We start from the raw sequence: 21,804 nt of genomic DNA on the forward strand, positions 1-21,804 counted from the left end.
TTACACGGAGCTCCACCCCTATACACATGCATGTGCAAACATACTCGGGGCTCATCTGAAAGAAATTTCCCATCACTCACTTTACCTTCCCTCCAAACCCAGCCTTCATGTCTGCATCTGCCTAAACATCCTACAGGTTCCGACTTCGCGCCCACGATCTGGTGCATTTGCCATCATTAGCGCCGTAGATGTAAAGAGCATATTAATGAGCCCCTCCTCCGCCACTTCTCTTCTCCCTCTGGTGTTTGTCTGTCTTGCGCCCTCATTGTTTGTTGCGTCATTTCACCGCTGCTTGTCATCCTTTTATTCCTCGCTCTCCATTAAACACTCATCGTCCAGCTTTATTTTAGCCCCTCCCACCGAGCATTAACTGTTTTCACATTCTGTCTTATGTGGTTTTAGTTTGTCGGCGACCATTTCATGTAGCCTGTTGTTTGAATCACCCACAACTTTTGTTAATATAAACCTTGTAACAACGTCATCAACATCATGTGGAATGCATTGTTTGAACTTCTACCATTACTTCTGAATTTGTAGTTTGTCGAGTGATTATGTAGTGTTTTGTTCTAAATCCCTGTTGTACATGTGTTTTAGAAGATTTGTATTGAATTATGCAATTCTGTAAATTGTATTGTATGACATGCCTGTCAGAGTTGCTGCAAAACCACAAAGCTTGCCAGTAGCCTTTTCAAGCCTGATTAGAAAAACCTGGTACTGGCCTTTGCTCGCAGCAGTATCCATGGCAACGCTACCTCCATTTGGTCACAGCAAGCATGAAAGTGTGCCCCACTTGGGGGGCTTGAAAGTGATCTTTGATGAGAGCTTTGACAGATGATGTCCAGTCTTTTTGGGAGCGTGTGACAACGCTGAGGATGGCCAAAGTCCTCACCCCCTCCTCTGTCTTCTCTGCCTCCACCTCCATTTGCCCCCAACTGCTTGGTGAACCCCATTGCACTTATGGAGGAATCCCTGACACAACCCTCAAACAGCAGGGCACAAAGCAGCAGCAGCCTGATAGCTGATCTTTCCTTGTAAAGGAACAGGCAGGTCAGCCGTCGTCAAGTCGGCTCCCAATCCCCTCGGTGCTGTGAGACTGCAGGGCAAGGCTTTACTCGCAGTGTAAACTCAAACACATGCATGCACAAAGCGGACAACCCGAGCTTAGACCGTGCGTCACCTCAGTGCGCGAGGGAGTGGAGAAACTTCACGGTATTTTCATGAGAATTTCATGATTAGCATTTTTGACAGGATTAAACATGATGCCTTTGAAGCCCAGTCATACTGACCGTGTTGACTTACTCAACCCTTAAAATTTCTAATTGTGAAATGATCCACACCTCATAATCTTTATATCCAGCATTGATGTTGGTGCAAATTCCCATCCCATTAATTACCAATTTCATTTTTGCACCTTTGACCAACTGTAATTATATTTCAACCTCGGCCAATAAACAGTGCTACTCTAAAACTGGCCAATACTACTAACCATGAACATATATTGCACAAAGTAATATCTGCTTTTAGAGTTTTATTTTCTGTAACTACACCCAAGAAATCCAAACCTAAGAGGCAAAAGCATTGACATCATAACACTACATGTGCTTGAACTGTTCTTTTGTCTGTCCGATGCATATATTGTAAAACAAAAATAAATCATTTCCACCCATTTTCCTGTCGGCATCATGGAAAACTATACCACACACAGCTTCGATGCTTCAATGATTTGGTAAATTTAATTTATGGCATAATGTAAAATTTGGGACCTAAAAATGGGGCGCCATGGTGGTCCCAGCGGTGTTTGGTGATAACCGAGTAACTGCAACGTTGATTTCCTCTCACCCTTTACGGGCATCTAACGAAAACAAAATGCCAGAAAACTAAACTTTAAACACACTGACCATTACTTTTAATGTTGCGACAGATGTTGTTGCAGTTACTCACAGATGTTGGGCATGTTACTCGCGGTCTCGAATAGATTGCAAATTTTCAGCTATAGATAGAGGAAGACATAAAGAGCAGATGTGCATGTCGGTGTGTATGTGTCGTACTGGAGCACCTGTAATCATTATCATTGAAGGGGTTCACATTCCAGTGCACTAATTACAGAGTTCAGGCATTGTGTGCTTTGATTTCACTAGACCCTGACTGCGCCGAAACCACAGCGCTGCCCCCCTGCTGCCCCATCATTTTCTTTCCGACTCTGAAATAAACGCACACATGCCCGTCTGTACATCCCTTATCCCACTACCATTGCTCCTTTCCCAACCTCTTGCTCCACTTTGTAGCAGTTATGGGTTTACCTTTTCAATTTAAGCAACAATGAGTGTCACCGAGACCACCGCTGCAAAAACAGTGTGGCAAATAGCAGCCAATGCAGAGGTTGTGTGGCACTTTCCTACATTAGAACTCTGTGCTCATTAAAAGCTTGAAGCATGTGATCTTGCCTTTACACATAGTGCTCGGTTGATGTAATTGTAGTCATCTATACTTGAGCTTTAACTTTATCTAACAGACACTTAAGGGCTCAGCATGGTTCCTGCACCAAATTGTGTGGCGTGTATATGCACACTCTACAACAATTAAATTGTACGTAGTGTGCTCACACATGTAGAGGTCTTGCCTTTGTTGGAGTTGCTTTTGCTCGACAACAAATGTCGGGAAGGAATCTATAACGAGGAAGTGGCTTCTGAAGTTGACTGCAGGAGATATGTCTTTGTTAAAACATTTGCAATTGCTTCATGTTTTCTAAATACAACATGTGTTTGGCTCTCCCCTGCCAAGTTTCTCATCTTAAAAAAATTAACTTAAGAAGGTGAAAGAAAAAGAGACCGGCTCTGTGGTACAACAGACCAGTGTCGACCAAGACTTTCCACAGTTGTGAGTGCCACAGACAATGTTTAGGTGCGTACTTGTTTATGTATTATAATTGCAGTTGTAAAGTTTTGCTACACAAACCACAAAATCCTGTCACTCACCAGTTCACAAATGCAGAAATAGATTTAATAATGCAAATGAAGCACTTTCTTTTTGGGGTGCTTGGCACCAAGTGTTTTTTTTTGCGGCAGCAGTCGGATGAGATGGTGCCGTGTTCTTGAAACTCTCGGGTTTCTCTCTGGAAAAAATGCAGGGCTGTTGTCTGGAGCACACTGTGTTATAGTCCTCGGTTACCTGCTGTCAGTGGAGTCTCCGAAATCCTGCAGCATTTCCTCACATCAAAGTGGCTGTTACTGTTGTTGGTCTGGACACTCTATAACCACCAGATAGTCCTAACATTGCCATCATCCGTCATCATCCTGTGTTTCTTGACATTATCCACCCATTCATTTATGTCTTCCTCTATTGAAATTGTGACTAAAGCTAGTCCTTTCAAAAAGAAATTGCTCTCTTAAGGATTTTGTGGGGACAAATGGTTATATCGTTCTATAATTAAAACTACAGCTCTAACATTAGCACCATCATTTCAGTTAACGGCACTTGGCAGAGGTTAAGAGACCCCAGTTTAAACACCCAAGAAATCCTCTCTGCCATGCAACCACTTTCTGGAAATGTCAGTACGACTGCTCATTTTTTCCACCTATCCGTTCCACTTATGAATTAGTGGCTTTCGAAATGTGCTCCAGTCCACTCTAACATACAGAGTGATCTATCAGTCAACCAGAAGTAATACTCAAAACATCTGAGTCTCTGTCTCGGCCTGGACCTGCCTAGCCTGTCCCCACGCTGTTTTATGTAGCGCTTTTCCTGCTCTTCCACAGTAATGCAGCCTGATCTCAGGTCACAGAGGTCATGGTATATGAGCAAACATCTGGACTGGCAAACTGGTCCCAACATCACCAAAGAGAATCAAAGGAGTCAAGGGGATGTCATCTGCATTTTAAAAGTCGGAATAACATTTTGTTTCTCATCTCCACCAAATCCTTGCTCAGTAACCTTGGATGTCCCACGTCCAGTAGGTCTGTGGTGCTGGAGAAACCCAAAATGGTCAGGCCCAGATCAAGCTCTGGCCGCCTGCCATGTCTAGTGCACCAAAGGTTTATAATTTGCCCTCAACTTTATTTTTATGATCTTCCTTCCAAAGATCTGTCTTTATTGGACTCCTCCTGTGTGAGTGAAAAAGCGAAGGGGAATGAGTGTATCCCAATCGAATAGTTTTACTCTGCAAATGCTTTGAGTGTCGTACTGCATGTTGTATTTTTACGCAGTTATTGTTAGTCATCAGTTGTGGGTCAGTCGGTGGCTGTCAACAATGGTGAGTGGTTAAAGCAGCAGCCAGACATTTTATTTCTGGTTACATTTAGTGACCCTGAAGCACAAGTTTTGCCGTTTGGTTGCATTTGCCATATTGGACCATTTAGGTCTGAAATGTGCTCGTAACCTCATGTACCAATGCAATGGACTTTTACCATTTTTATGATCCTGCTCATTAAAATTAACTGTCTGGCTGTAAAAAATAGATTTTTTCTTTATGTTGCCTTCCAAATTGTCTCATGTACTTCAGACTGAACAATTCATCCCTTCCTCTGGTGACTTAGTCTTTCTCCCCTTTTGATGAAACACTTGAAATTCTAATTGGGACGGCATGAGCAAATCAAGGCTATCACTGTAGCAACCAATTCAAATACAGAGGCGACGTGTGAATAAACATTTACGGACAGAGGAAATTGCACAATTTCAGATACTGCACTATAATTAGTAGCATAAATTTAATATGTAAGTTGAGTGTTCGAAAGGCGCTTACAAATAAAATGTTGTTATTAATATTATTATTTTTATTATAATAAAAACTGCCTATTGTAGATGGTCATTACGTCTCCTATGGGGTTTTAAATTTTAAACTGAGCAAGTCATCCAAATACATTTTGCCACTGACGGAATACACCCCTCATTTAATGGGACATATTTTTAAGAGCTCCTAAAAGGCTTACCTTACCCCTTTTAAAAGTAAGGCCATCAAGCTTTTGCCTTTTGATCAACCTACTAACCCCCCTCACCCCCTCCCATAGGCATTTTTAACACCGTCATTAATGAGCTTTACCTCAACATCTCATCTTCTCTGGGGTGACAGCTTGTCTTGTTGGTCCCCAGGTTGAGCCCATTACCACCGGGTCTGGGAGCGGACACGGCCTTGCAAGGCCCTCAAACGCTGCGCTCCTGTCCATAAAAACACAAAGAAAGGCGCTCAATCGAGTTTCTCCGCCCTCATTTACCTTTTTGACTTCTCTGTGGATGCCCAGGATTTGTATTTTATAGGCAGTAGGGGTCAGGTGGACTAGGTCTTGAGGATTATTTACCCCAGTGTGCTTGTCTCACTCGGAGAAGCACCAACCTGCCCTCACCTTCACCCTCACCTAGGTAGCTCAGGGGCCTGTAAAGCACAAACACAGGACGAGTACAATGTTGGAAGGGGAAGGAAGGGGGGGACTCTTGATGAACTCACAGATATCATCACCTCGGAGTATACTCTACCTCAAATAGCTTTGGCTAGTGATTGAACGAGACGCTCCAAGTTGTGTTTTCAAGAATCTTCAGGGATTTGCTTTTCTTCCTTGAGTTATGTCTGAAGAGTTCATTATCTGCATGTCTGACTCCAAGGCCAAGTGAATCTGCTGCATTCATGGACGCCATCTTTTTCTTTTTTCTTCTGCCAACCTGTATATCTGCTTATTATCTGAGGCCTTATGAAACTTGAGCTTTGTTTCTGTACAAATACTCCGGACGTTTAACCAAGACTACTTTGGATCTTATTTCCCACTTTTGGTTGCTGTGAAAAGAAACATTTGCAGCTTCCTAGCCAGGGGCCTGACTGTTCCCCTGCTGCCCAAGTTCTTCTAGTCCTCCCTATTATCTCCCACTCCCTGGGCCATGCTGTTTGGTCTCTGGCTTTTATGGCAGGGTAGAAGAGGGCCATGAGGAAATGAGGTGACCCCAGGGTCGCAAGTGGACTCAGGGGGCTGGAACCGGACCACAGTCCTGGCAACTCTACTCTCTCAGGGCCGGTTCAGGTCGGGGCACACATAGCAAGGGAGGCGAAAGGAGACTGTGGACAGGGTCTCTACCGTTCTTGACCCCAGCATCGTATGCCTTCAATTAAGCCAGATTTGAATTTGTTTACAAGTCCCAGTAGTCTTAAATCTTCCACGTCCCCTTTGTACCCTTTATTCTACCATCCCTTCATACCTGCAGTCCTTCGTTTCTTCTTCTTTAATATGGTGTCAGACATCTATTTATTATGCTGTTTTAACTGGTTTTCAGGAACGGGTTACAAGCTATTTGGGAATCCACCAAATAGGATTTGAGGGACACCCCTCTAAGATGTTAATCTGTTATGAAAGGCCGCTCACCCCACTAAACTCCCCCTCCACTGGAGCCCAGGGGCTCTTTATGGCCCCATCAGGCACCCGCATGGACGACTTACTGCTGACCTTGTGACCTGGCAGTTGAAGCCATATGAGGAGGGAATCTTTCTCTTGTCCCATTACCTCCTACTCTCTTCACTCTTGTTTTTCCTCAAATGTCCTCTTTTTATAAAAATGTTCATAAATTCTTCAAGTTGTCATGTCTCGCTATTAGATCTTTTATTTGTTGTTTCATTAGTCACAATATGTCAAAATATCAAGTCTCATATCTGTCTCGTCTTATCAGGCCATTTGTTTTCGTTCATGTTTTTTAGAGTTTGCGATGAATGTAATTATATCTCTACTTACACCATTAGTGTACCTTTATTGGAAACTCTGTCACTAACAAGCACCATTTATATTCATTCTTTGACGTTCAGCTCGTTTCTCATGTAAAATATTTACACACAGCTCCACTGTCGTTATTAGGGAGGCACTGGTATGTTTGCTGTATATAAGTCCTTCAACTGGCTCCTTCATATTAAAAATTTACACGTAACTCAAGAGCTCTTACAATTGGCTCACCTGCATGTTCGTAGCTGAAAACCTTGCTACAAAAGGCTCAGTCCGGGGGAGTAGGGTGGCTAATTGGTTTGGTTGGGTTAAATAAATGTTTGGGTTCTCTGCTATGCTTGGGGGTAAAAGTAAGAGCCTCACATTTTAGCAGAGGAAGTAAAAAGGCTAATGGGTAGAGGGGAAATCAAGGAAATAAATGAGCTCATTAATGAAAAACATCAGATCTCGGTATCTGGATTTCAGTAACAACAAAGCTGTGAAATGAATGTTGATGGAAGCTTTACTGACAGTTTTCTTTATTTCAGATTCCAGATCCAGAGGGGCTCAAGTGATCCTCACAGCTACAAGAGTCTGGGTGACTGCTTCCGGACCATCTTCCGCAATGAGGGGTATGTTCTCCATAAGAGTTGTTCCATTTCTCTAGACTCAATGGAAATTGTCTTCTTGATTCCTGTGTGAAGAGAAGGAATACTTTGTCCCTTCTTTTTTATTAGAAAGCTCAAGGTGTTGGTTGCTTTTAGCCTGCTGTCTTTAAGTGTCTATCCTGCAGCCGGCTTCACAACTCAAGTTTATGCCTCTCATTGAATAAGAATACACAGAAATATCAAATTTTCAAAGCCAAATAAAGATGGTCATCCTCCCACCGTCCCTCCTCCTCTGCCTGCCATGTGACAGGTCTGTGAGACAGTGCAGGCGTAGGAGAAAGTAGTTGCCACTCGCTCGGTTTACGGCGAGATGACAGCTTTACAGGGGATATAAAGTTGATCTGCTGCGAGGTGTGAGCAAGCACGAGGCCAACTCGTGACAGTTGGGAATCCTCTGTTGGCTGCAGTTCAACAGACACAGGTATCCTGAAATAGTAGCTGTGCCCTTTTCACCCTGCACACACTCGGTGTGAAACTTAATGCGCGTGTAGGTGCATACTTTGTGGGTGTGCCCACTGGGAGTTGGTCCGCGTGAATCTTTGTAGAGAAATCTGACATGACACAATGGTCGCCAAATTACCCCGGCGTCAACGCCGTCAGCTATGACAGCTATTTGGCTTGTACGCTCATACAATCGAGCCATGGCATGTGTCCCAACAGACAGAAGATTCACTTAGTGTCGGACCAATTATCACTAAAGGTATATTTTTGTTGAGGCCGTAATCACTCCCCAGTAGCACATCGAGTCCTACCTCCAGGCCAAACCACTTAGTTATAATTTATACAAATAGTGTTAAGCTCTGCTGTTGTAGAATTATTATTAAAAATAAACACTTCCTTTCAGCTCATGGCAGGACTGCGCTAACACCAGGCTTCACTCTAGCAGAGGCGATGAGGGAGGAAACCTGAGCTCTCAGTTTCAAGCTCAGTGATTAAACTGAGGAAAGACATGGAAATATGTATGACCCCATCTATTTGACACTGTAAAGCTTGAACATAATAATTGAACATACGTTTTATTATAGTGGGACGGGATTTTGCCAGATTTGTAGGAAGACATTTGAGATTTGCTTGTACAAAAGCTATTACACAACAGATGTAGTGGTGTTAAATCAGGAAAATGTGGCATGAAATCTTGTAGTTGCGTGACAATAAGAGCTACGTACATCAAGACAAGGTTGGGTATTGCCTTACTGGCCACGCTTCCCTTTTCTCTTGCATGTGGGTGCACCAGCACAAGCATGTGTTAAGTGTTTCCGTCTGGAGGCAAACAAAAAGACTTTACTCTCAAGCATTCTTTACCAGTGTGGTATGAAGAGACTGGGTCGGGACCCAATGCAAGGCCACGGTGTTATTAAAAGGACACTTTCATTACAGTGGAGCACGTTATCCTTCGTACAGCAGATTAGTGACAAATGCCCAGAACTAATGGTGCGCGGTTGGGGTTGGGGGTCGCCTCCAGCTGGGACCACCCATGCAAAAAATGTATACTTTCCTGGAAGTGTGAAGAAATGCACATAATATATGAAGCAGCAGGTTTAAAGTTGTCGGTGTAGAATTTTGTAAACTTTGGACAGAGTTAAGGATGTTCAACTAACTTCCTGTCTCTTAAGTCCGTGGGCGATGGCCTGATACGTTTTACTTTCCCAAAATATTGCTTTTTTTACATTTAGTTAAATTCATTTGTACATTGTAAATGTAAGAAGTGCTGCTTTAATTAAGCACATACAGGTAAAACAAAAAAAAAAAGATCTATCTTACTGTAACACAACCAGCAAACAAATACCCCAGATATTATTCCCGTTTTCCTCCCACCACGTCAATAAATTAGTCTTCACTTTCGTCATTTATAAACAAACAGCATCTTGCATATGGCTTTGCTTTTGTCCATCTCCTCGCTGTCGTCATAGTTTTTAAATCTGAAATACAACCAGACATCTGCCTGTAGGCTTGGCAGCACCTTAACTAGAGCGTCTCCCACCGTGTTTCTTGTCTCGTGAGTGGCCAGTCTTTCCACTCGATGAGGTGTGGCCACAAGAGACGACAGGGTTAAAGCGTCACACGTGCACAGGAAAAGGCCACTGTATATAACGATAGTCTTAAAGGAAGTGATATTGGATCATGAAATGAAAGTACAAAGTAAAGGGGCTTATTTGTGTCTGTATTCAGTGACTCCTGCCGCCTCATTGTTCCTCTCAGTGACAAGGTTGTAGTAGTCACTGGGAAAGTGCAAATATTTGTAGACGAAGCATGCCGGTTGTTTACATGTTGAAATGTTCCCTGGGGCAGCTCATATTTCTCATGACAGAGCTGTGAAAATTTGCACAGAATTCTGCTGATGACAATCATTTCATCCCGTTTGTTTTGAATGCAAATTAGTATTTTTTTTACATTTTGCATATGCACATGTCTGATGGATATTATTGGCCAGTTTATTTCATGAAATGTGTCTTTTCCTACGTGCTCCTCTCCTCCAGAGTGGCTGGAGGCTGTTTAAAAAAGGAAAGGTTTATGAAAATGAAGGCCAAGCCATTCACACAAAAACACACAACTCGTACACAGGTCCTTCACCCGGTCAGGAAGCCATTTGTTTAGGAAAGCCAAAAAGGGACCTGGTGTGTACTTTACATTGGGAATCAAATTAGAATTCAAATGAATGCCACTCTCGGAAAGCCATATTCATTCTGTAACATATTTCACTCTCCCTTCGTCACCTGGTGGCTCCCCAGCCTGACCACACCCGGGGAATCTATGGCCACTATTTGCATGGACATAGAGAGTTAAGGGAAGGGCCTTCCGTCTGACTTAAATGACTTGTTTACACAAAAGACACAAAGAATTAATTTCTGGCTTAAAGTATCACTCCTGTCAGTTGAGGTCTTGATGACACTGGTTGACTTGATAAAACTGGTTCAGCTGATGACAAGTGTTGTAATAATGAGTTTTAGTTTGCTGCAGTTTTGTACGGCACCCTCACCGTTGTGCAATTGCCTGTCCTTCTCAGGTTATATTCTCGGGAAGTGTAAACCAGCAGTGAAAATGTTTACACACCGTTCCAATCAACCGAGATCATCTCTGTTGAAAAGTGTTGCCACAACAGCAGTGGTGCCACTGTTCACAGGATACAGTCAGTCACGCCTCATTCGACCTTTGGATAATGTCAATTTTGTTCTTAGTACTTTTCTGTCACCTGCAAGCATCTTGGTTGAAGAGTCACGACAGCTGTAGGCCATGAAAAAGTTTTTGATACCTTCATTATAATGCTTCTGTGTATGCCAATATTATTGTAAAGGAGAAGCTCAATAAGTGTTTGGGTTTTTGTCCCACACAGTCCATAAAAAGCTGTTAATTAAAAGCTACGTCTGACAATTCAGAACTAAAATTGTCAAGAATCTATTTGTCATATATGATGTCCCAATGTTTATAAATGCAAATGGTGAATCATCTTTATTTTAATAATGTTGCCACCAATAGAAATAAACATTAGTCTCAAACGGTAATTTTGTTTCACTTCTTAATCTAAACTATTTGGCAAGAGTCAAAAATCAAAATAGACTTGAACAAGTCTCGACTGTTTTGCCAGCAGCTGATGTTTTTCCAAAGCTCTAGAGTCTGTCACTTTATGATCAGTGTTTTGGTAATTACTTTTGGTTCACTGCAGTTTTTTTTTTTCATTCTGTGCAACTGTAATGGCCCGTCCTTCTCAGGTTATGCTCGGCGTACATACAAGCCCGCAGCAAAAATATTTACACTTGGATCCAATCGACCAAGAACATCTCTGTTGACTTGTACAGAATGTTGCCACAACAGATCTAGTGCCTCTGTTCACAGGATGCAGTCGGTCACGCCACATTGTCCTCTCTGTCCAACATATATTTGCTGTCATTTTCAAGCAACTTAGTGAAAGACAGGCTCTGTTTTTGCCATCTATAATCGTCCCTGATGCCCTTGATCCATTAAATATAAATGATACTTTTTTTCCACTGTGATCATTATACCTCAAAGCCAGGTGACTTGGGCTTGGCAAAATTTCTTGATACGGTATCAATATCAATACCTGGAAAAATTACACGTTACACATCATGGCAAACCCCCAATCTGCATTCAAACTAGAGTTGTTCCGATTCCGATACTAGTATCGGAAATGCTTCCGATACTGCCAAATATGTGGGCATCTGTATCGGCGAGTACTGGAGTCCATGCACCGATCCGATACCACATTATTTATTAGAGCTCTGTTAGCTCTGGCACGGTTGTTCTTGTTCTGTGCTGTTTTAGAGGTGTGAAGAAGAACTGATCACCATGCACCTGTAGACAAGGAGCTAATGTTAGCTCATCATGTCGGCGAGTTAGCTCCGTTAGGGTTGTTAGCTGTGCTAGCTCCGTTAGCGCGCCTACAGTCAAACTGGCCCGTTTATTAAACGAAAAGAGCAGCGCTACAACTAACCAGCGTACCTGTGTCCTGTGTATGTATGCCTCTGTTTTTAAAGTTTAGCGTTACTTCAGAGACTCATTTTAACTATCTGAGTCATGTAAAAATGATGTCACGCGCATCCTTTCCCAGTCAGTCGTCATGGAAACATGAAGCTCTGCCAGTGCTGCGGTGTTTGGACCAGAGTCAAAACAAACTTACAAGCTGAAAAACAAAAAAAACATATCACTGGTAAAAAGAAATGGTGTCCATTTGCAGGGTTTAACCTGAGCCAAACCTTACCACCAATGATAATCATATCACAGTTATGCAGGCGTAGTATGATTTTTTTTATAACACACTGGTATCGGTATCGGTACTCTGTATCTGCCGATACCCACAGCACAAGTATCGGAATCGGTATCGGAACATCTCTAATTCAAACATGGAACTTTCTGCTCCCATATTTATTATATATTCATATTTGTTTGGGGAAATAACTTCCTTGATCTGTGTCTTGATACAGCCCATCATGAGCACTGTTAGATCTTGGCCAAACAGCATGCTTATTGGCTCACTGATGCTGATGAAAAGAACTCCTTACGTATTGAAACCTGATATCCAATGACATTTTTGATATAAGGTGGTTACGGAGGAAGTTCGATACCCAGCGGCTGTTTTTTGGTTGTACATCCATGTTTGTCTACGTGAACTAGTTATCACAGGAGCCTTGGTCACTTTTAGGGAATTTCTTCACATGGACTTAAAGATGAACTGATTCAGTTTTGTTTAGCAAAGGTCAATGTTGCCCAAAACCATAGTGTTGTGAATTCAAATGTGCACAAGTAAATAAAATTGAGAGAAAACACCAACGTTTCAATTCAGCTGGAATCTATGAAGAAGGTTTGAAGTGCTGAGACAGAACAGAAAATGCATAATTGGTGTCTTGTTATATGGAGCTACTCACAGTGTCTCTCACAATGTTTGTTTCTTTGCATTCTGTATTGAAAATGTTTCAAGTTTTCTTTGTAGAAGGGACATCTTTTTCTCTGCTCTACAAACTGCACAAGTTCAAAACAATGTTCTGTTCTGAGAAATGCACTTGTATGCTGTTCTGAAATTATAAGAAAAACATGCTTATTGTTAACTTGGCAGAACGTTGCTCACCGTGTGCTGGTAGTTTGACATTTTTCTACTCTCTCCAATTGAATAACATTTCATGTTTGAGTTAAACTAACTTTTTTAATCTTAGCATTAAAGGATTAACATTAATTAGTGCAGTTTATAGCCGGTACATGTGAGAAAAACTAACAATGTAACTGGACTCTAAGTATACCTTACAATAAAATCAATTTCTGACAAAATCCAGGTTGTGTTAAACGTAGGCATGTGTTTCTATATTCATAACTCACTTTTAAGTATGCTTTAAATCATGCATGTGTGATTTACTTAAGGCAAACTTACCAAATGACTAAAATTATACGGCTACCATGTTTTGAAGCTTCCAGTATGAGATGCTGAAATAAACTCTTCAGTCATTTCCTTCACAAATTCCTGCAGAGGATGTTTACCGAGGTTTTGTGGTTGAACATATTTCTTGGTCGTCGGGCTGCCAGACGGCAGCAATATATTTCCTGAGCTTACTTTAAGTCCCGCTAACTACACATATTCGCTGTTGTCAGAGATTGGACTGCTGCTGTGACATATGTATTTGAGAACGTGCTAAGGGCTTCATAATTGCCCCTGTTTTTTTACGTGGAGTTTCTTTTAACATTTGGGAAACATCAAAAGTGTCACAATATGCAGTAGAAACTGTGTAGATATAAAAAAAAACATAGGTGTTTGTGCCTAAAACACTGCCAGCACAACTATGAGGGGTAATGTTACAGATATGAACACATGTCAGCTTGACTGCAGCTATACATTCAACAGTCCTAAGATGAGTCTTGTTTTCTGTCTCTCTGCAGCATCTTTGGCTTTTACAAGGGAATCCTACCTCCGATTCTGGCAGAGACACCAAAGAGGGCAGTCAAGGTGAGATAAAGGGGTTGTAGTGTATTTATTTTCACTGTATGGATGTCACATATGACATGATATCTCTGACGTCTGACGGACACATCCTCATGGCTCAGTCAGGTGGATGACATTTAATTATGACTCACTGTTCTTAATCAACGTAACGCATATTTATGTCATTGATGACATCCATTGGTTGATGAATTGCTGATGTCATTAATGCGGAACAATACATGTTGATCCTGGGCAGTTTTCAGACACTGTAGACCTGTCGATGGCGTGTTGGCGTTGTTTGTGCCAGTGCGTCAGTGGAATTACATTGAACATGTGATATGTCAGCCTTTTTGTTTTTTCAAAATTTTATTTTTACCAACCAATATACGAACCAAAGCATGGTTTGCAACATGCCCTACTGCCTTGACAGTGGGATCACAGTTAGTCCAACATGGTGCATGCATGTCGATTCAACCCACAACACCCTCGGCCTCACCCATTTGTTCAGTCCTAATACCAAATATTGACGCACAAACATTTACAGCAAGCTTTCTCCTGAGCCTCGTCTTTTGTTTGCCTGTTTTGTGTAATGCGGTGACGGGGGTAAGTCAGGTTTGGGCTCCGCGGAGGCCTGATTCTTGGTATGACGCTGCCTCGTAATGAGATGCTGGAGACGAGGGTGTGTGAACTAATAAGCGCTCCCACTGAGACGATGGGTTAATCGTGACCTGGCTGATTGTGAGAAATGTCTGGAGCGAAGAAGAATTAGAGCAAATTAGAGCTCATCTGCTGGCATTTTGGCCTTTGCTGGTTTAAACAGGTCATTGACTGTGTCTCCTATTGTGAATGTACATTATGTTTTGCTTTCCACTGAGATCTAAATTTTTAAAGTGTGGCTTTGTTTTCCTGTTCTCATTAAGCCGATATAAAGCTTGCAGAGGTTCACTTTTCCTCATGCGTGTTTTTAAGGTTACTGCTTTTAATCGAGTGTATCCTTGTGTGTGTGTGTGTGTGTGTATGTGGGTGTGTACGTGTGCAGAGGCGTAAGCTTATGACTGCATGGCGACTTTGACAGCTCATTTATTCTGATCTTTCCCCTGCAGTTTTTCACTTTCGAGCAGTACAAGAAGTTGCTGAGTTTGACCCCTTTGTCTCCTGCTTTGGTGAGTTTGAGGCACAGAAACACCTGAGTACACTTTCACTCGCATCACACATGAGCAGGAAACCTGTTCAAAAATCACCATTTCAGCTCTACTGCTGTCGGGGGATGAGACAAAGATTAATGCCAAGAATAATTTGACCAGTCAAATCAATTAATGTAAACGTTGCTTGCCAGTGCACTGTGTTCATTGGTACTTCATGTTCAAATTTGCTTAATGCATCCGTACATTTGCAGAATGTATTATTCATTCATTCACATTTTTGTGCTGGATTTAGAGAGACGGTTTTGTCACAAATACAAATTTGACTTGAAGACAGCCGAGTCACCTCAACCAATGGCCTTCTCACGTTAGAAGTGTTGTAATAAATCAATATCAAGTGGGGATTAAGTGGCGATGGCCTGGATCACAATAACAACTCTGTCAAGCTTTTAAGCACATTTGACAGCGTCCCCGATGACTAACACATCCAATTGTAACGCAGACGGTAAAACAGGTTACTAATAATAGTCCAGGAACCAACTTCAGGAGTGGAATTTCTTTTGCATTGAAGAATTTCCATCCCCGTCTTAACGAGTATAAATTTGAAAGGTGTCGTAGGGCTGTAGCTTTAAAAATAAAGGTATTAGTAAAACACTTTCTTGTTGCCATAGAATCACATACTGTATTTGAAGGTTTCCCAAGTACAGACTTCTCTTTGTGACTGGGTTGGATGGTTGTAGCCTTGGGAAGATCAGCTCGGCACCAGGGCTGGACCAGAAAAAAAGAATCAACGGATTGATCGGTTATGAAAAGAATTGTTAGTTGCAGCCCTGCTCAGCGCTAATCAATTCACATCTTAATCTGTGTAGTCCATTCTGCAAATACAGGACCGTTTTAATTTGGATATGTATTCCATCACAGTGGATTTGAAATGACACATCAAATATAATAAAGTGCAGACGAGCTGGGCTATGCCTCTGCACTGTCCACTATCCATATGTACATCTGGCCCATTCATGTGAGTCTCAAGAATGTCTCAACGTGTTTGGTTTGGATTTTGGTCTCGCCCCGGCATCACAAAACATGTTTGTGCCCTCTTATATAAGGAGTTCCTTTTACGTCAGTATGTCATAGGAGTCTGGAGAAAGCTGTGTGTATCAGCAGAAGCATATAAATGCGTTTTTTCTGCACGACCAAAACCCACAGCTCGCGCCGTATGAATCAGCGAAGCAACATGTGTGCTCACTCTAGACTTATTGATATTGATTCCCTGGTCAGTTTAATTGAGAGTAACAATAACCTTCTTCAAAGAAGATAGTTGTGCAACAGCGACGCTTTGTAGAGCGAGGCAGTGTTGATGTTTGCTGAAGAGAAAAACTGAATATTCACAGCGCAGCAGCCTCGGCAGAACAGTTTCAGCCACAACACGTAGAGAATGCATCACGGGTGATATTAAAACAAGCTCACCGCAGCTTATAACTCATCATCTGATAAGCTGCTTTGTGGGAAATCACTGTTTAATCGTGATCCAGCCAACCGAAATGTCGAGTGATTGTCCTGATTGCTGATCCCTCAGGCGATCATAATCCGGCATGATGACGCTGCCATAAATAAATAACTAAATAAATAAATAAATACAAATTTGGGAATAGCACAATTGTGTACAAGCCTTTTTTATTAACCAGGTGTGCTGGAGTAAAAGTAGAATAATGTCATGAATAACGCTGCCCTAACTAATGGGCTCTACTGTATGTTTGCTTGGCAGTTGTTAATTCTGCAGGCTGGTTTCACCACAGGCCACAAACATTACAAGTCCTTCCATGTATCTTGACTAATCTGGTATCAGTTTCACTGAGTCAAAGTTTCCAACTTGACAGACTTGCGTCTCCAAGGTGCGGTCGCCACACATCTATTCAGGTGGCAGCCAAGTGTCAACGGTGATGGATGGCATACCTGCAACTGAGCATCGAGGGCGTCCCGTCCTGGCGCATATCTTCAGCTTGTTGTTTTTCAGCCATTGGCCGAGAAATGTTTACCCGCCCCATCCATCATGTTCCCCTCTTCCGCCTCCATCTCACTATCTCGTGCCTCCAACTACATTTCCACGCAGACGGCCCTGGTGTATCAAGGAGCGTAATCACAGCTGATGATTAGGGCGAGTCAATTCCAGACTGGTTCTGAAAACCCTCTCCAGTTATACCTCATGGCACAGCTGAATGTCTTCACTCTGATTAATGAGGACACACACAGTAATAACACAAATAAGGAATTAAAAACGTGGCCGGCTGGCTGTGTAAACATCACGAGGCCTGTCTGAGAGGATGGGTCCCGCGGCTCTGACAGCAGGATAAAGGGCCTGCAAGAGTAATGAGCAAGAGACGCGCTCTTGACATGTTCCCATTACGCTTCTCGCCGAGCACACATGCGCGCGCGCACGCAAACGTGCGCTGCCTCATGGAAATACGTGCACTGTTGGAGCTGCCAGCAAGATAAATACTAGATTTATGAAGAGCTAATGTGGTTACTTGATGGTGTCGCTAAAAAGAGAGCTTGCTCAGAATGATTGCACAATAACAAGTTGTGTTTTCATTCTATAGATGGACAGAAATTCTTGTTGCATTAGCATCACAACTTTAGGCACATATCAAATTATGTGAAATATAAAAGAAGATACCACAGGAACATACTCTACAGCTATACAGGGAATAATGTTGTGTTAGAAAATAACATTTCCACTTCCTTGAATGATTAATCATAAAGACATTGCTACTTCTCTCACATTCTTCTGTCTTTTGTTCTCCCCCCCCTGTCTGTCACCTGACATATTTCTCAAATGATAACAAACCCAGGTGTCCCGTCTGTCTTGAGACATTTGTCAAAGGGTAACAATGACAGAGGAGTGACAGAATTTCAAACCAAACAAAGACTCGGGGAACTAGTTTAAAAAAAAAAAAAAAGTGAAACGACAATTCAGCTCTGTGCTTTCGCAGTCGAGACACACGTCAGTCTCTTGTGCGTCTCTCGCTCTGTATTTGAATATTATCTCCACATTCCCCACAGTTATTAATCATGTCCTCCTCGTCCACAGGCTCTGTCTGCAGCAGGTCTTGGTGCAGGATTGACTGAGGCAGTTGTTGTCAATCCATTTGAGGTGGTGAAAGTCAGTCTCCAGGCCAACAGAGACGCCTTCAAAGAGGTTGATAGTTATAAAATACTCCTTATTACAGTCTATTAATATCATATGGTTTTGCATCAGCCTTTGAAATGTCTCCTTTTTCATTTTGCTCTCTCTAAAACAGCAACCCTCCTCATTTGCTCAAGCCAGGCGCGTCATAAACTCGGGCGGCTTTGGACTGCAGGGTCTGAATAAAGGATTAACATCAACACTTGGACGCCATGGCGTTTTCAACATGATCTACTTTGGCTTCTACTTTAATGTCAAGGATGCCATTCCCACCAGTCCGGTAATATTGCCAATCAAAACCTATGATCACACTGACCTCCAGCCCCGCTTTGTTTCTGTGCCCACAAAAGCAAAATCCAAGCCGAGTGACATACACACTCTCTGGCTTTTAGCTTTGATGTATGCAACGTTGACTCCACCACCTTTTTTCTTACCCCAGGCTACGCGATACACGTGTGTCACAGTCACCTTGCCAGTGGGGAATAGCAAGTGTTTGACTATGTGATTAGTTTGCTTGACTGCCAAAGTGAAGAGGAAGCGAAAATCAGACCGGAGCTTGTAAGATCAGCTCCGCTAATACCTCGTCTATTTGCTCCTCATAACATCCCCAAAATCTCAGGTTACACATCCGGCAGGGCCTGATGGCCCAAACAAAAGTTAATTTTGTTTAATGGAAACGTTACCATACGCCAGTTCCACATGTACAAACTAGAGCATTAGATTAACTCCAATGTACTAATTGGAAGCAGACAACGGTACTATTTTTCAAGGGAAGGTTACAGTGGGAGCCCGGGCTCTGCTATATTTTCAACATTTTTCCAGTGACGCACAATGCACAGAGAACCAAGTGGTCATCTTCTGTGAATGATAATTATGTGGCTAGATGACTCAAATAGCTCTATTCTCAGATTGTGGCCGCCGTTTTTGGGAACGATCCATCGGCATGTACGTTGATGGAGCGATCCTGTTTGTGAGAGGCTAACGACGGCCATTGTTGAGGCAGCAAAGGATAAATATTGTGGGCTGCTGATAGTGGCATTTCTCCAAAGCCCTTTTGTGAGCAACATGAGCAATGAGCTTGCAACTCAAACGTGTCCATAGTCAAATATAGCTCTGAACGCTCTCATATCATGATTTGAATAGTACAGGGGAGGCAGATAGCCCACTGCCATCCTTCACGAGTGAATGTGTGAGGAGATGTTTGCTTAAGGCTGTTAGGAAGTGGGTTGATGGGCGTACTTAAGCTGTGGGCATGTTACCCCCTTCCCCACATCCCACTTGAAAAAAAAAAGAAAAACTGAAGTGGGATTAGCTGTTGATTTACCTCGGCTCTCAGGGTGTCCAGCCGCTTGAGAAAGGCCCGGACCAGAGAGGCTGCTGTCATTTGTAAAAATATCCTGGCCAATTAGCTGTCAGAGCTCTCTGAGTCTGGGCTTCTTTGGTACAGTAATACCCCTGTGCCGAGTCACAGCCCAATTACCCAAATTGTCCCCATATGCCTCCCCAGTCTGCGTGCATGAACCCTGTTTATAAATCCTCCGTCTTGGCTCCCCGGAGAACATGTGCTTCTGCTCAGCCAATCAGAGAGCTGCACCACAGTCAGGAAGCACTAATCTGCCCCCCGCTACCATAAAATGATCAGGGCTTTCATGGCAGCTTTGCAATCATACGCACAAGCCCACGCTCTCCTCAAGTTAACGCTCATACATGCACACATAATGTATTATTTTGTCAGCTCCACGATGCCGTATTTACTTGATCTTTATTTATGTTACGTGGCTGCAAATTTAACACCTGGTGCCGACTCCAGAGAGGCTCGCGGTAAAATTGTCCCGACGCTTCGCTTACATCCTGTATCTCCTCCATTTCACAAGGACCCCACTCTTGAGTTCTTGAGGAAGTTCACCATCGGCCTCGTGTCCGGAACAATCTCCTCCTGTGTGAACATTCCCTTCGATGTGGCCAAGAGCCGCATCCAGGGACCCCAGCCTGTGCCAGGAGAGATCAAGTACCGCACCTGCTTCCAGACCATGGCACTTGTGTCCCGGGAGGAAGGGTATGAAACGAGCGGGTTGGCGTGGGATGAGTGAGGGTGGTTATCGAGACAAAATTTAACATGCACCCAAAAACTAATGAGCTACTCTGTCTGTTTTGTTAGCAGTTGGTAGTTGTTGTTTTTTTTTTTTATGCTGGCAGTCAGAAAAGACAAATGTAGCAGCAGGTGAGCAGGCTTTCACTGTTCATTGTGAGTTTCCTAAACCAACTACAAAGGAATTGCATGAATAACTTGATGCACAGCTGCGATTCAATGAATGGGAACCAAAAAAGTGACGGTAGATTCCGGGCTGCGTTCCCCACATGTGATCATACATTTCTGCAGCCTGTCAGTTGTACAGTAAATGTTAACATATTTGTAAGCCGTGGAGAATGACAGCTCTAAATGGAAGCTTCAAGGGAAAGATCTATGTTATGTTAGCAGTCGCCCTGGGCTTTCCACTTTCCCCCCATGCAGCTCCACGAGACAAGGGCCAGCGACATGTTAGTAGTTAGTGGACACAGGAGCCTTGGGGGCGGCGGCAGAAACGGCACTGGAACGTTGTCGTCGCAGGGGTTTTGCGTGGAGGGTGGACCCCTCCGCCACATCCAGTCCCCCCGCTCTAACACAACACAGTCCCAGCTAATTAGTGGTCCCTATGGGAGACGTCGTTAAGCAGACCCTAACGAGCCGCGCGGCGCTCCACAGGTCAATCTAATCAGACAGAGGGCCAGGGAGGAAGTGGGTCGAGCCTTATTAACGCCGTCAGTGGCGGGGGCAGGGAGCAGGACAGGGAGCACGAGGCGGAGGCCGCCAGCCACCGATCACCTTGAATGCATTAAGAGGCAGGTACACGCCAGCGCTTGCTGTTAGAGACAGACAGACAGACAGGCACTCGCCCTCCACAGCCCAGCCTGTGCACATGCAAGTACATGAGTGCACTTTATACCAGAGGAGGAAATACCACAGTGCAGAAGTGCAGCACGTTATCCAGTGAACCTTTAAAAGAGTAAAGGTAAAAGCATTCATGTTTTTAAAGATCCTGTGTAACATTTAGGTGAAATAAATTTCATTTGACTGAAATTTAAGAATAATTACGCTACATTTTTTCATGTTTAATTAATTGTTGTTGTTTTTTTTCATTATCCCAGAATGAGCCTTCTATATTTATATCAGGAGCCGGGTCAGTTAGACACAGGCCGCCATGTTTTTACAATAGGCCACTGAAGATGAACTGAACACCTTTTGAGTTGCTGCAACATGTAGTTTCACCACTGTATGTTTGTGCCGTTTACACGCTGTATATTTATTCATGCAATAACATTGCGCTAAATGTAATACTTTATGAAGCTACCACTGGGTAGCTTGTAATTTTTGCCTTTTATCTTAGTCAAAAAAAAAAACCAACCTTATTTATTCATTTATTTACCAAATCTGAAATTGCTAAGTTACTAATAACTAATATTATTAAAAAAAAGTACCATTCAGGTACTTCAGAACTGTGTGTAAATAAATGCACATGTTCGTTGTCTGGATTGTGAGTATGATGCTTTGTGTGTACGTTAATGTCTTATCTCTGTTTAATAGATATATGGCACTATACAAGGGGTTGGTGCCCAAGATAATGAGGCTTGGACCAGGTAAGATTACAAGTTTATGGTTGTGACGCTGAAATGTCTTTACAAA

The 21,804-nt window shown here is 42.8% G+C and overlaps 1 protein-coding gene across 1 annotated transcript in view; it reads left to right on the forward strand.

Annotated features, from left to right (window-relative positions):
- slc25a21 (solute carrier family 25 member 21) overlaps nt 1-21,804 on the forward strand; it is an 83,070-nt gene that overhangs the window by 60,051 nt on the left and 1,215 nt on the right. The window contains exons 4-10 of the mRNA XM_044047919.1: nt 7,217-7,300; nt 13,715-13,781; nt 14,861-14,920; nt 17,988-18,095; nt 18,199-18,363; nt 19,958-20,139; nt 21,706-21,758. Coding sequence (XP_043903854.1) covers nt 7,217-7,300; nt 13,715-13,781; nt 14,861-14,920; nt 17,988-18,095; nt 18,199-18,363; nt 19,958-20,139; nt 21,706-21,758 — 719 coding nt within the window. The remainder of the gene's footprint in view (nt 1-7,216; nt 7,301-13,714; nt 13,782-14,860; nt 14,921-17,987; nt 18,096-18,198; nt 18,364-19,957; nt 20,140-21,705; nt 21,759-21,804) is intronic.

The sequence above is a fragment of the Solea senegalensis genome, linkage group LG16, assembly GCF_019176455.1.
Source record: "Solea senegalensis isolate Sse05_10M linkage group LG16, IFAPA_SoseM_1, whole genome shotgun sequence".
Lineage (NCBI taxonomy): Eukaryota > Metazoa > Chordata > Actinopteri > Pleuronectiformes > Soleidae > Solea > Solea senegalensis.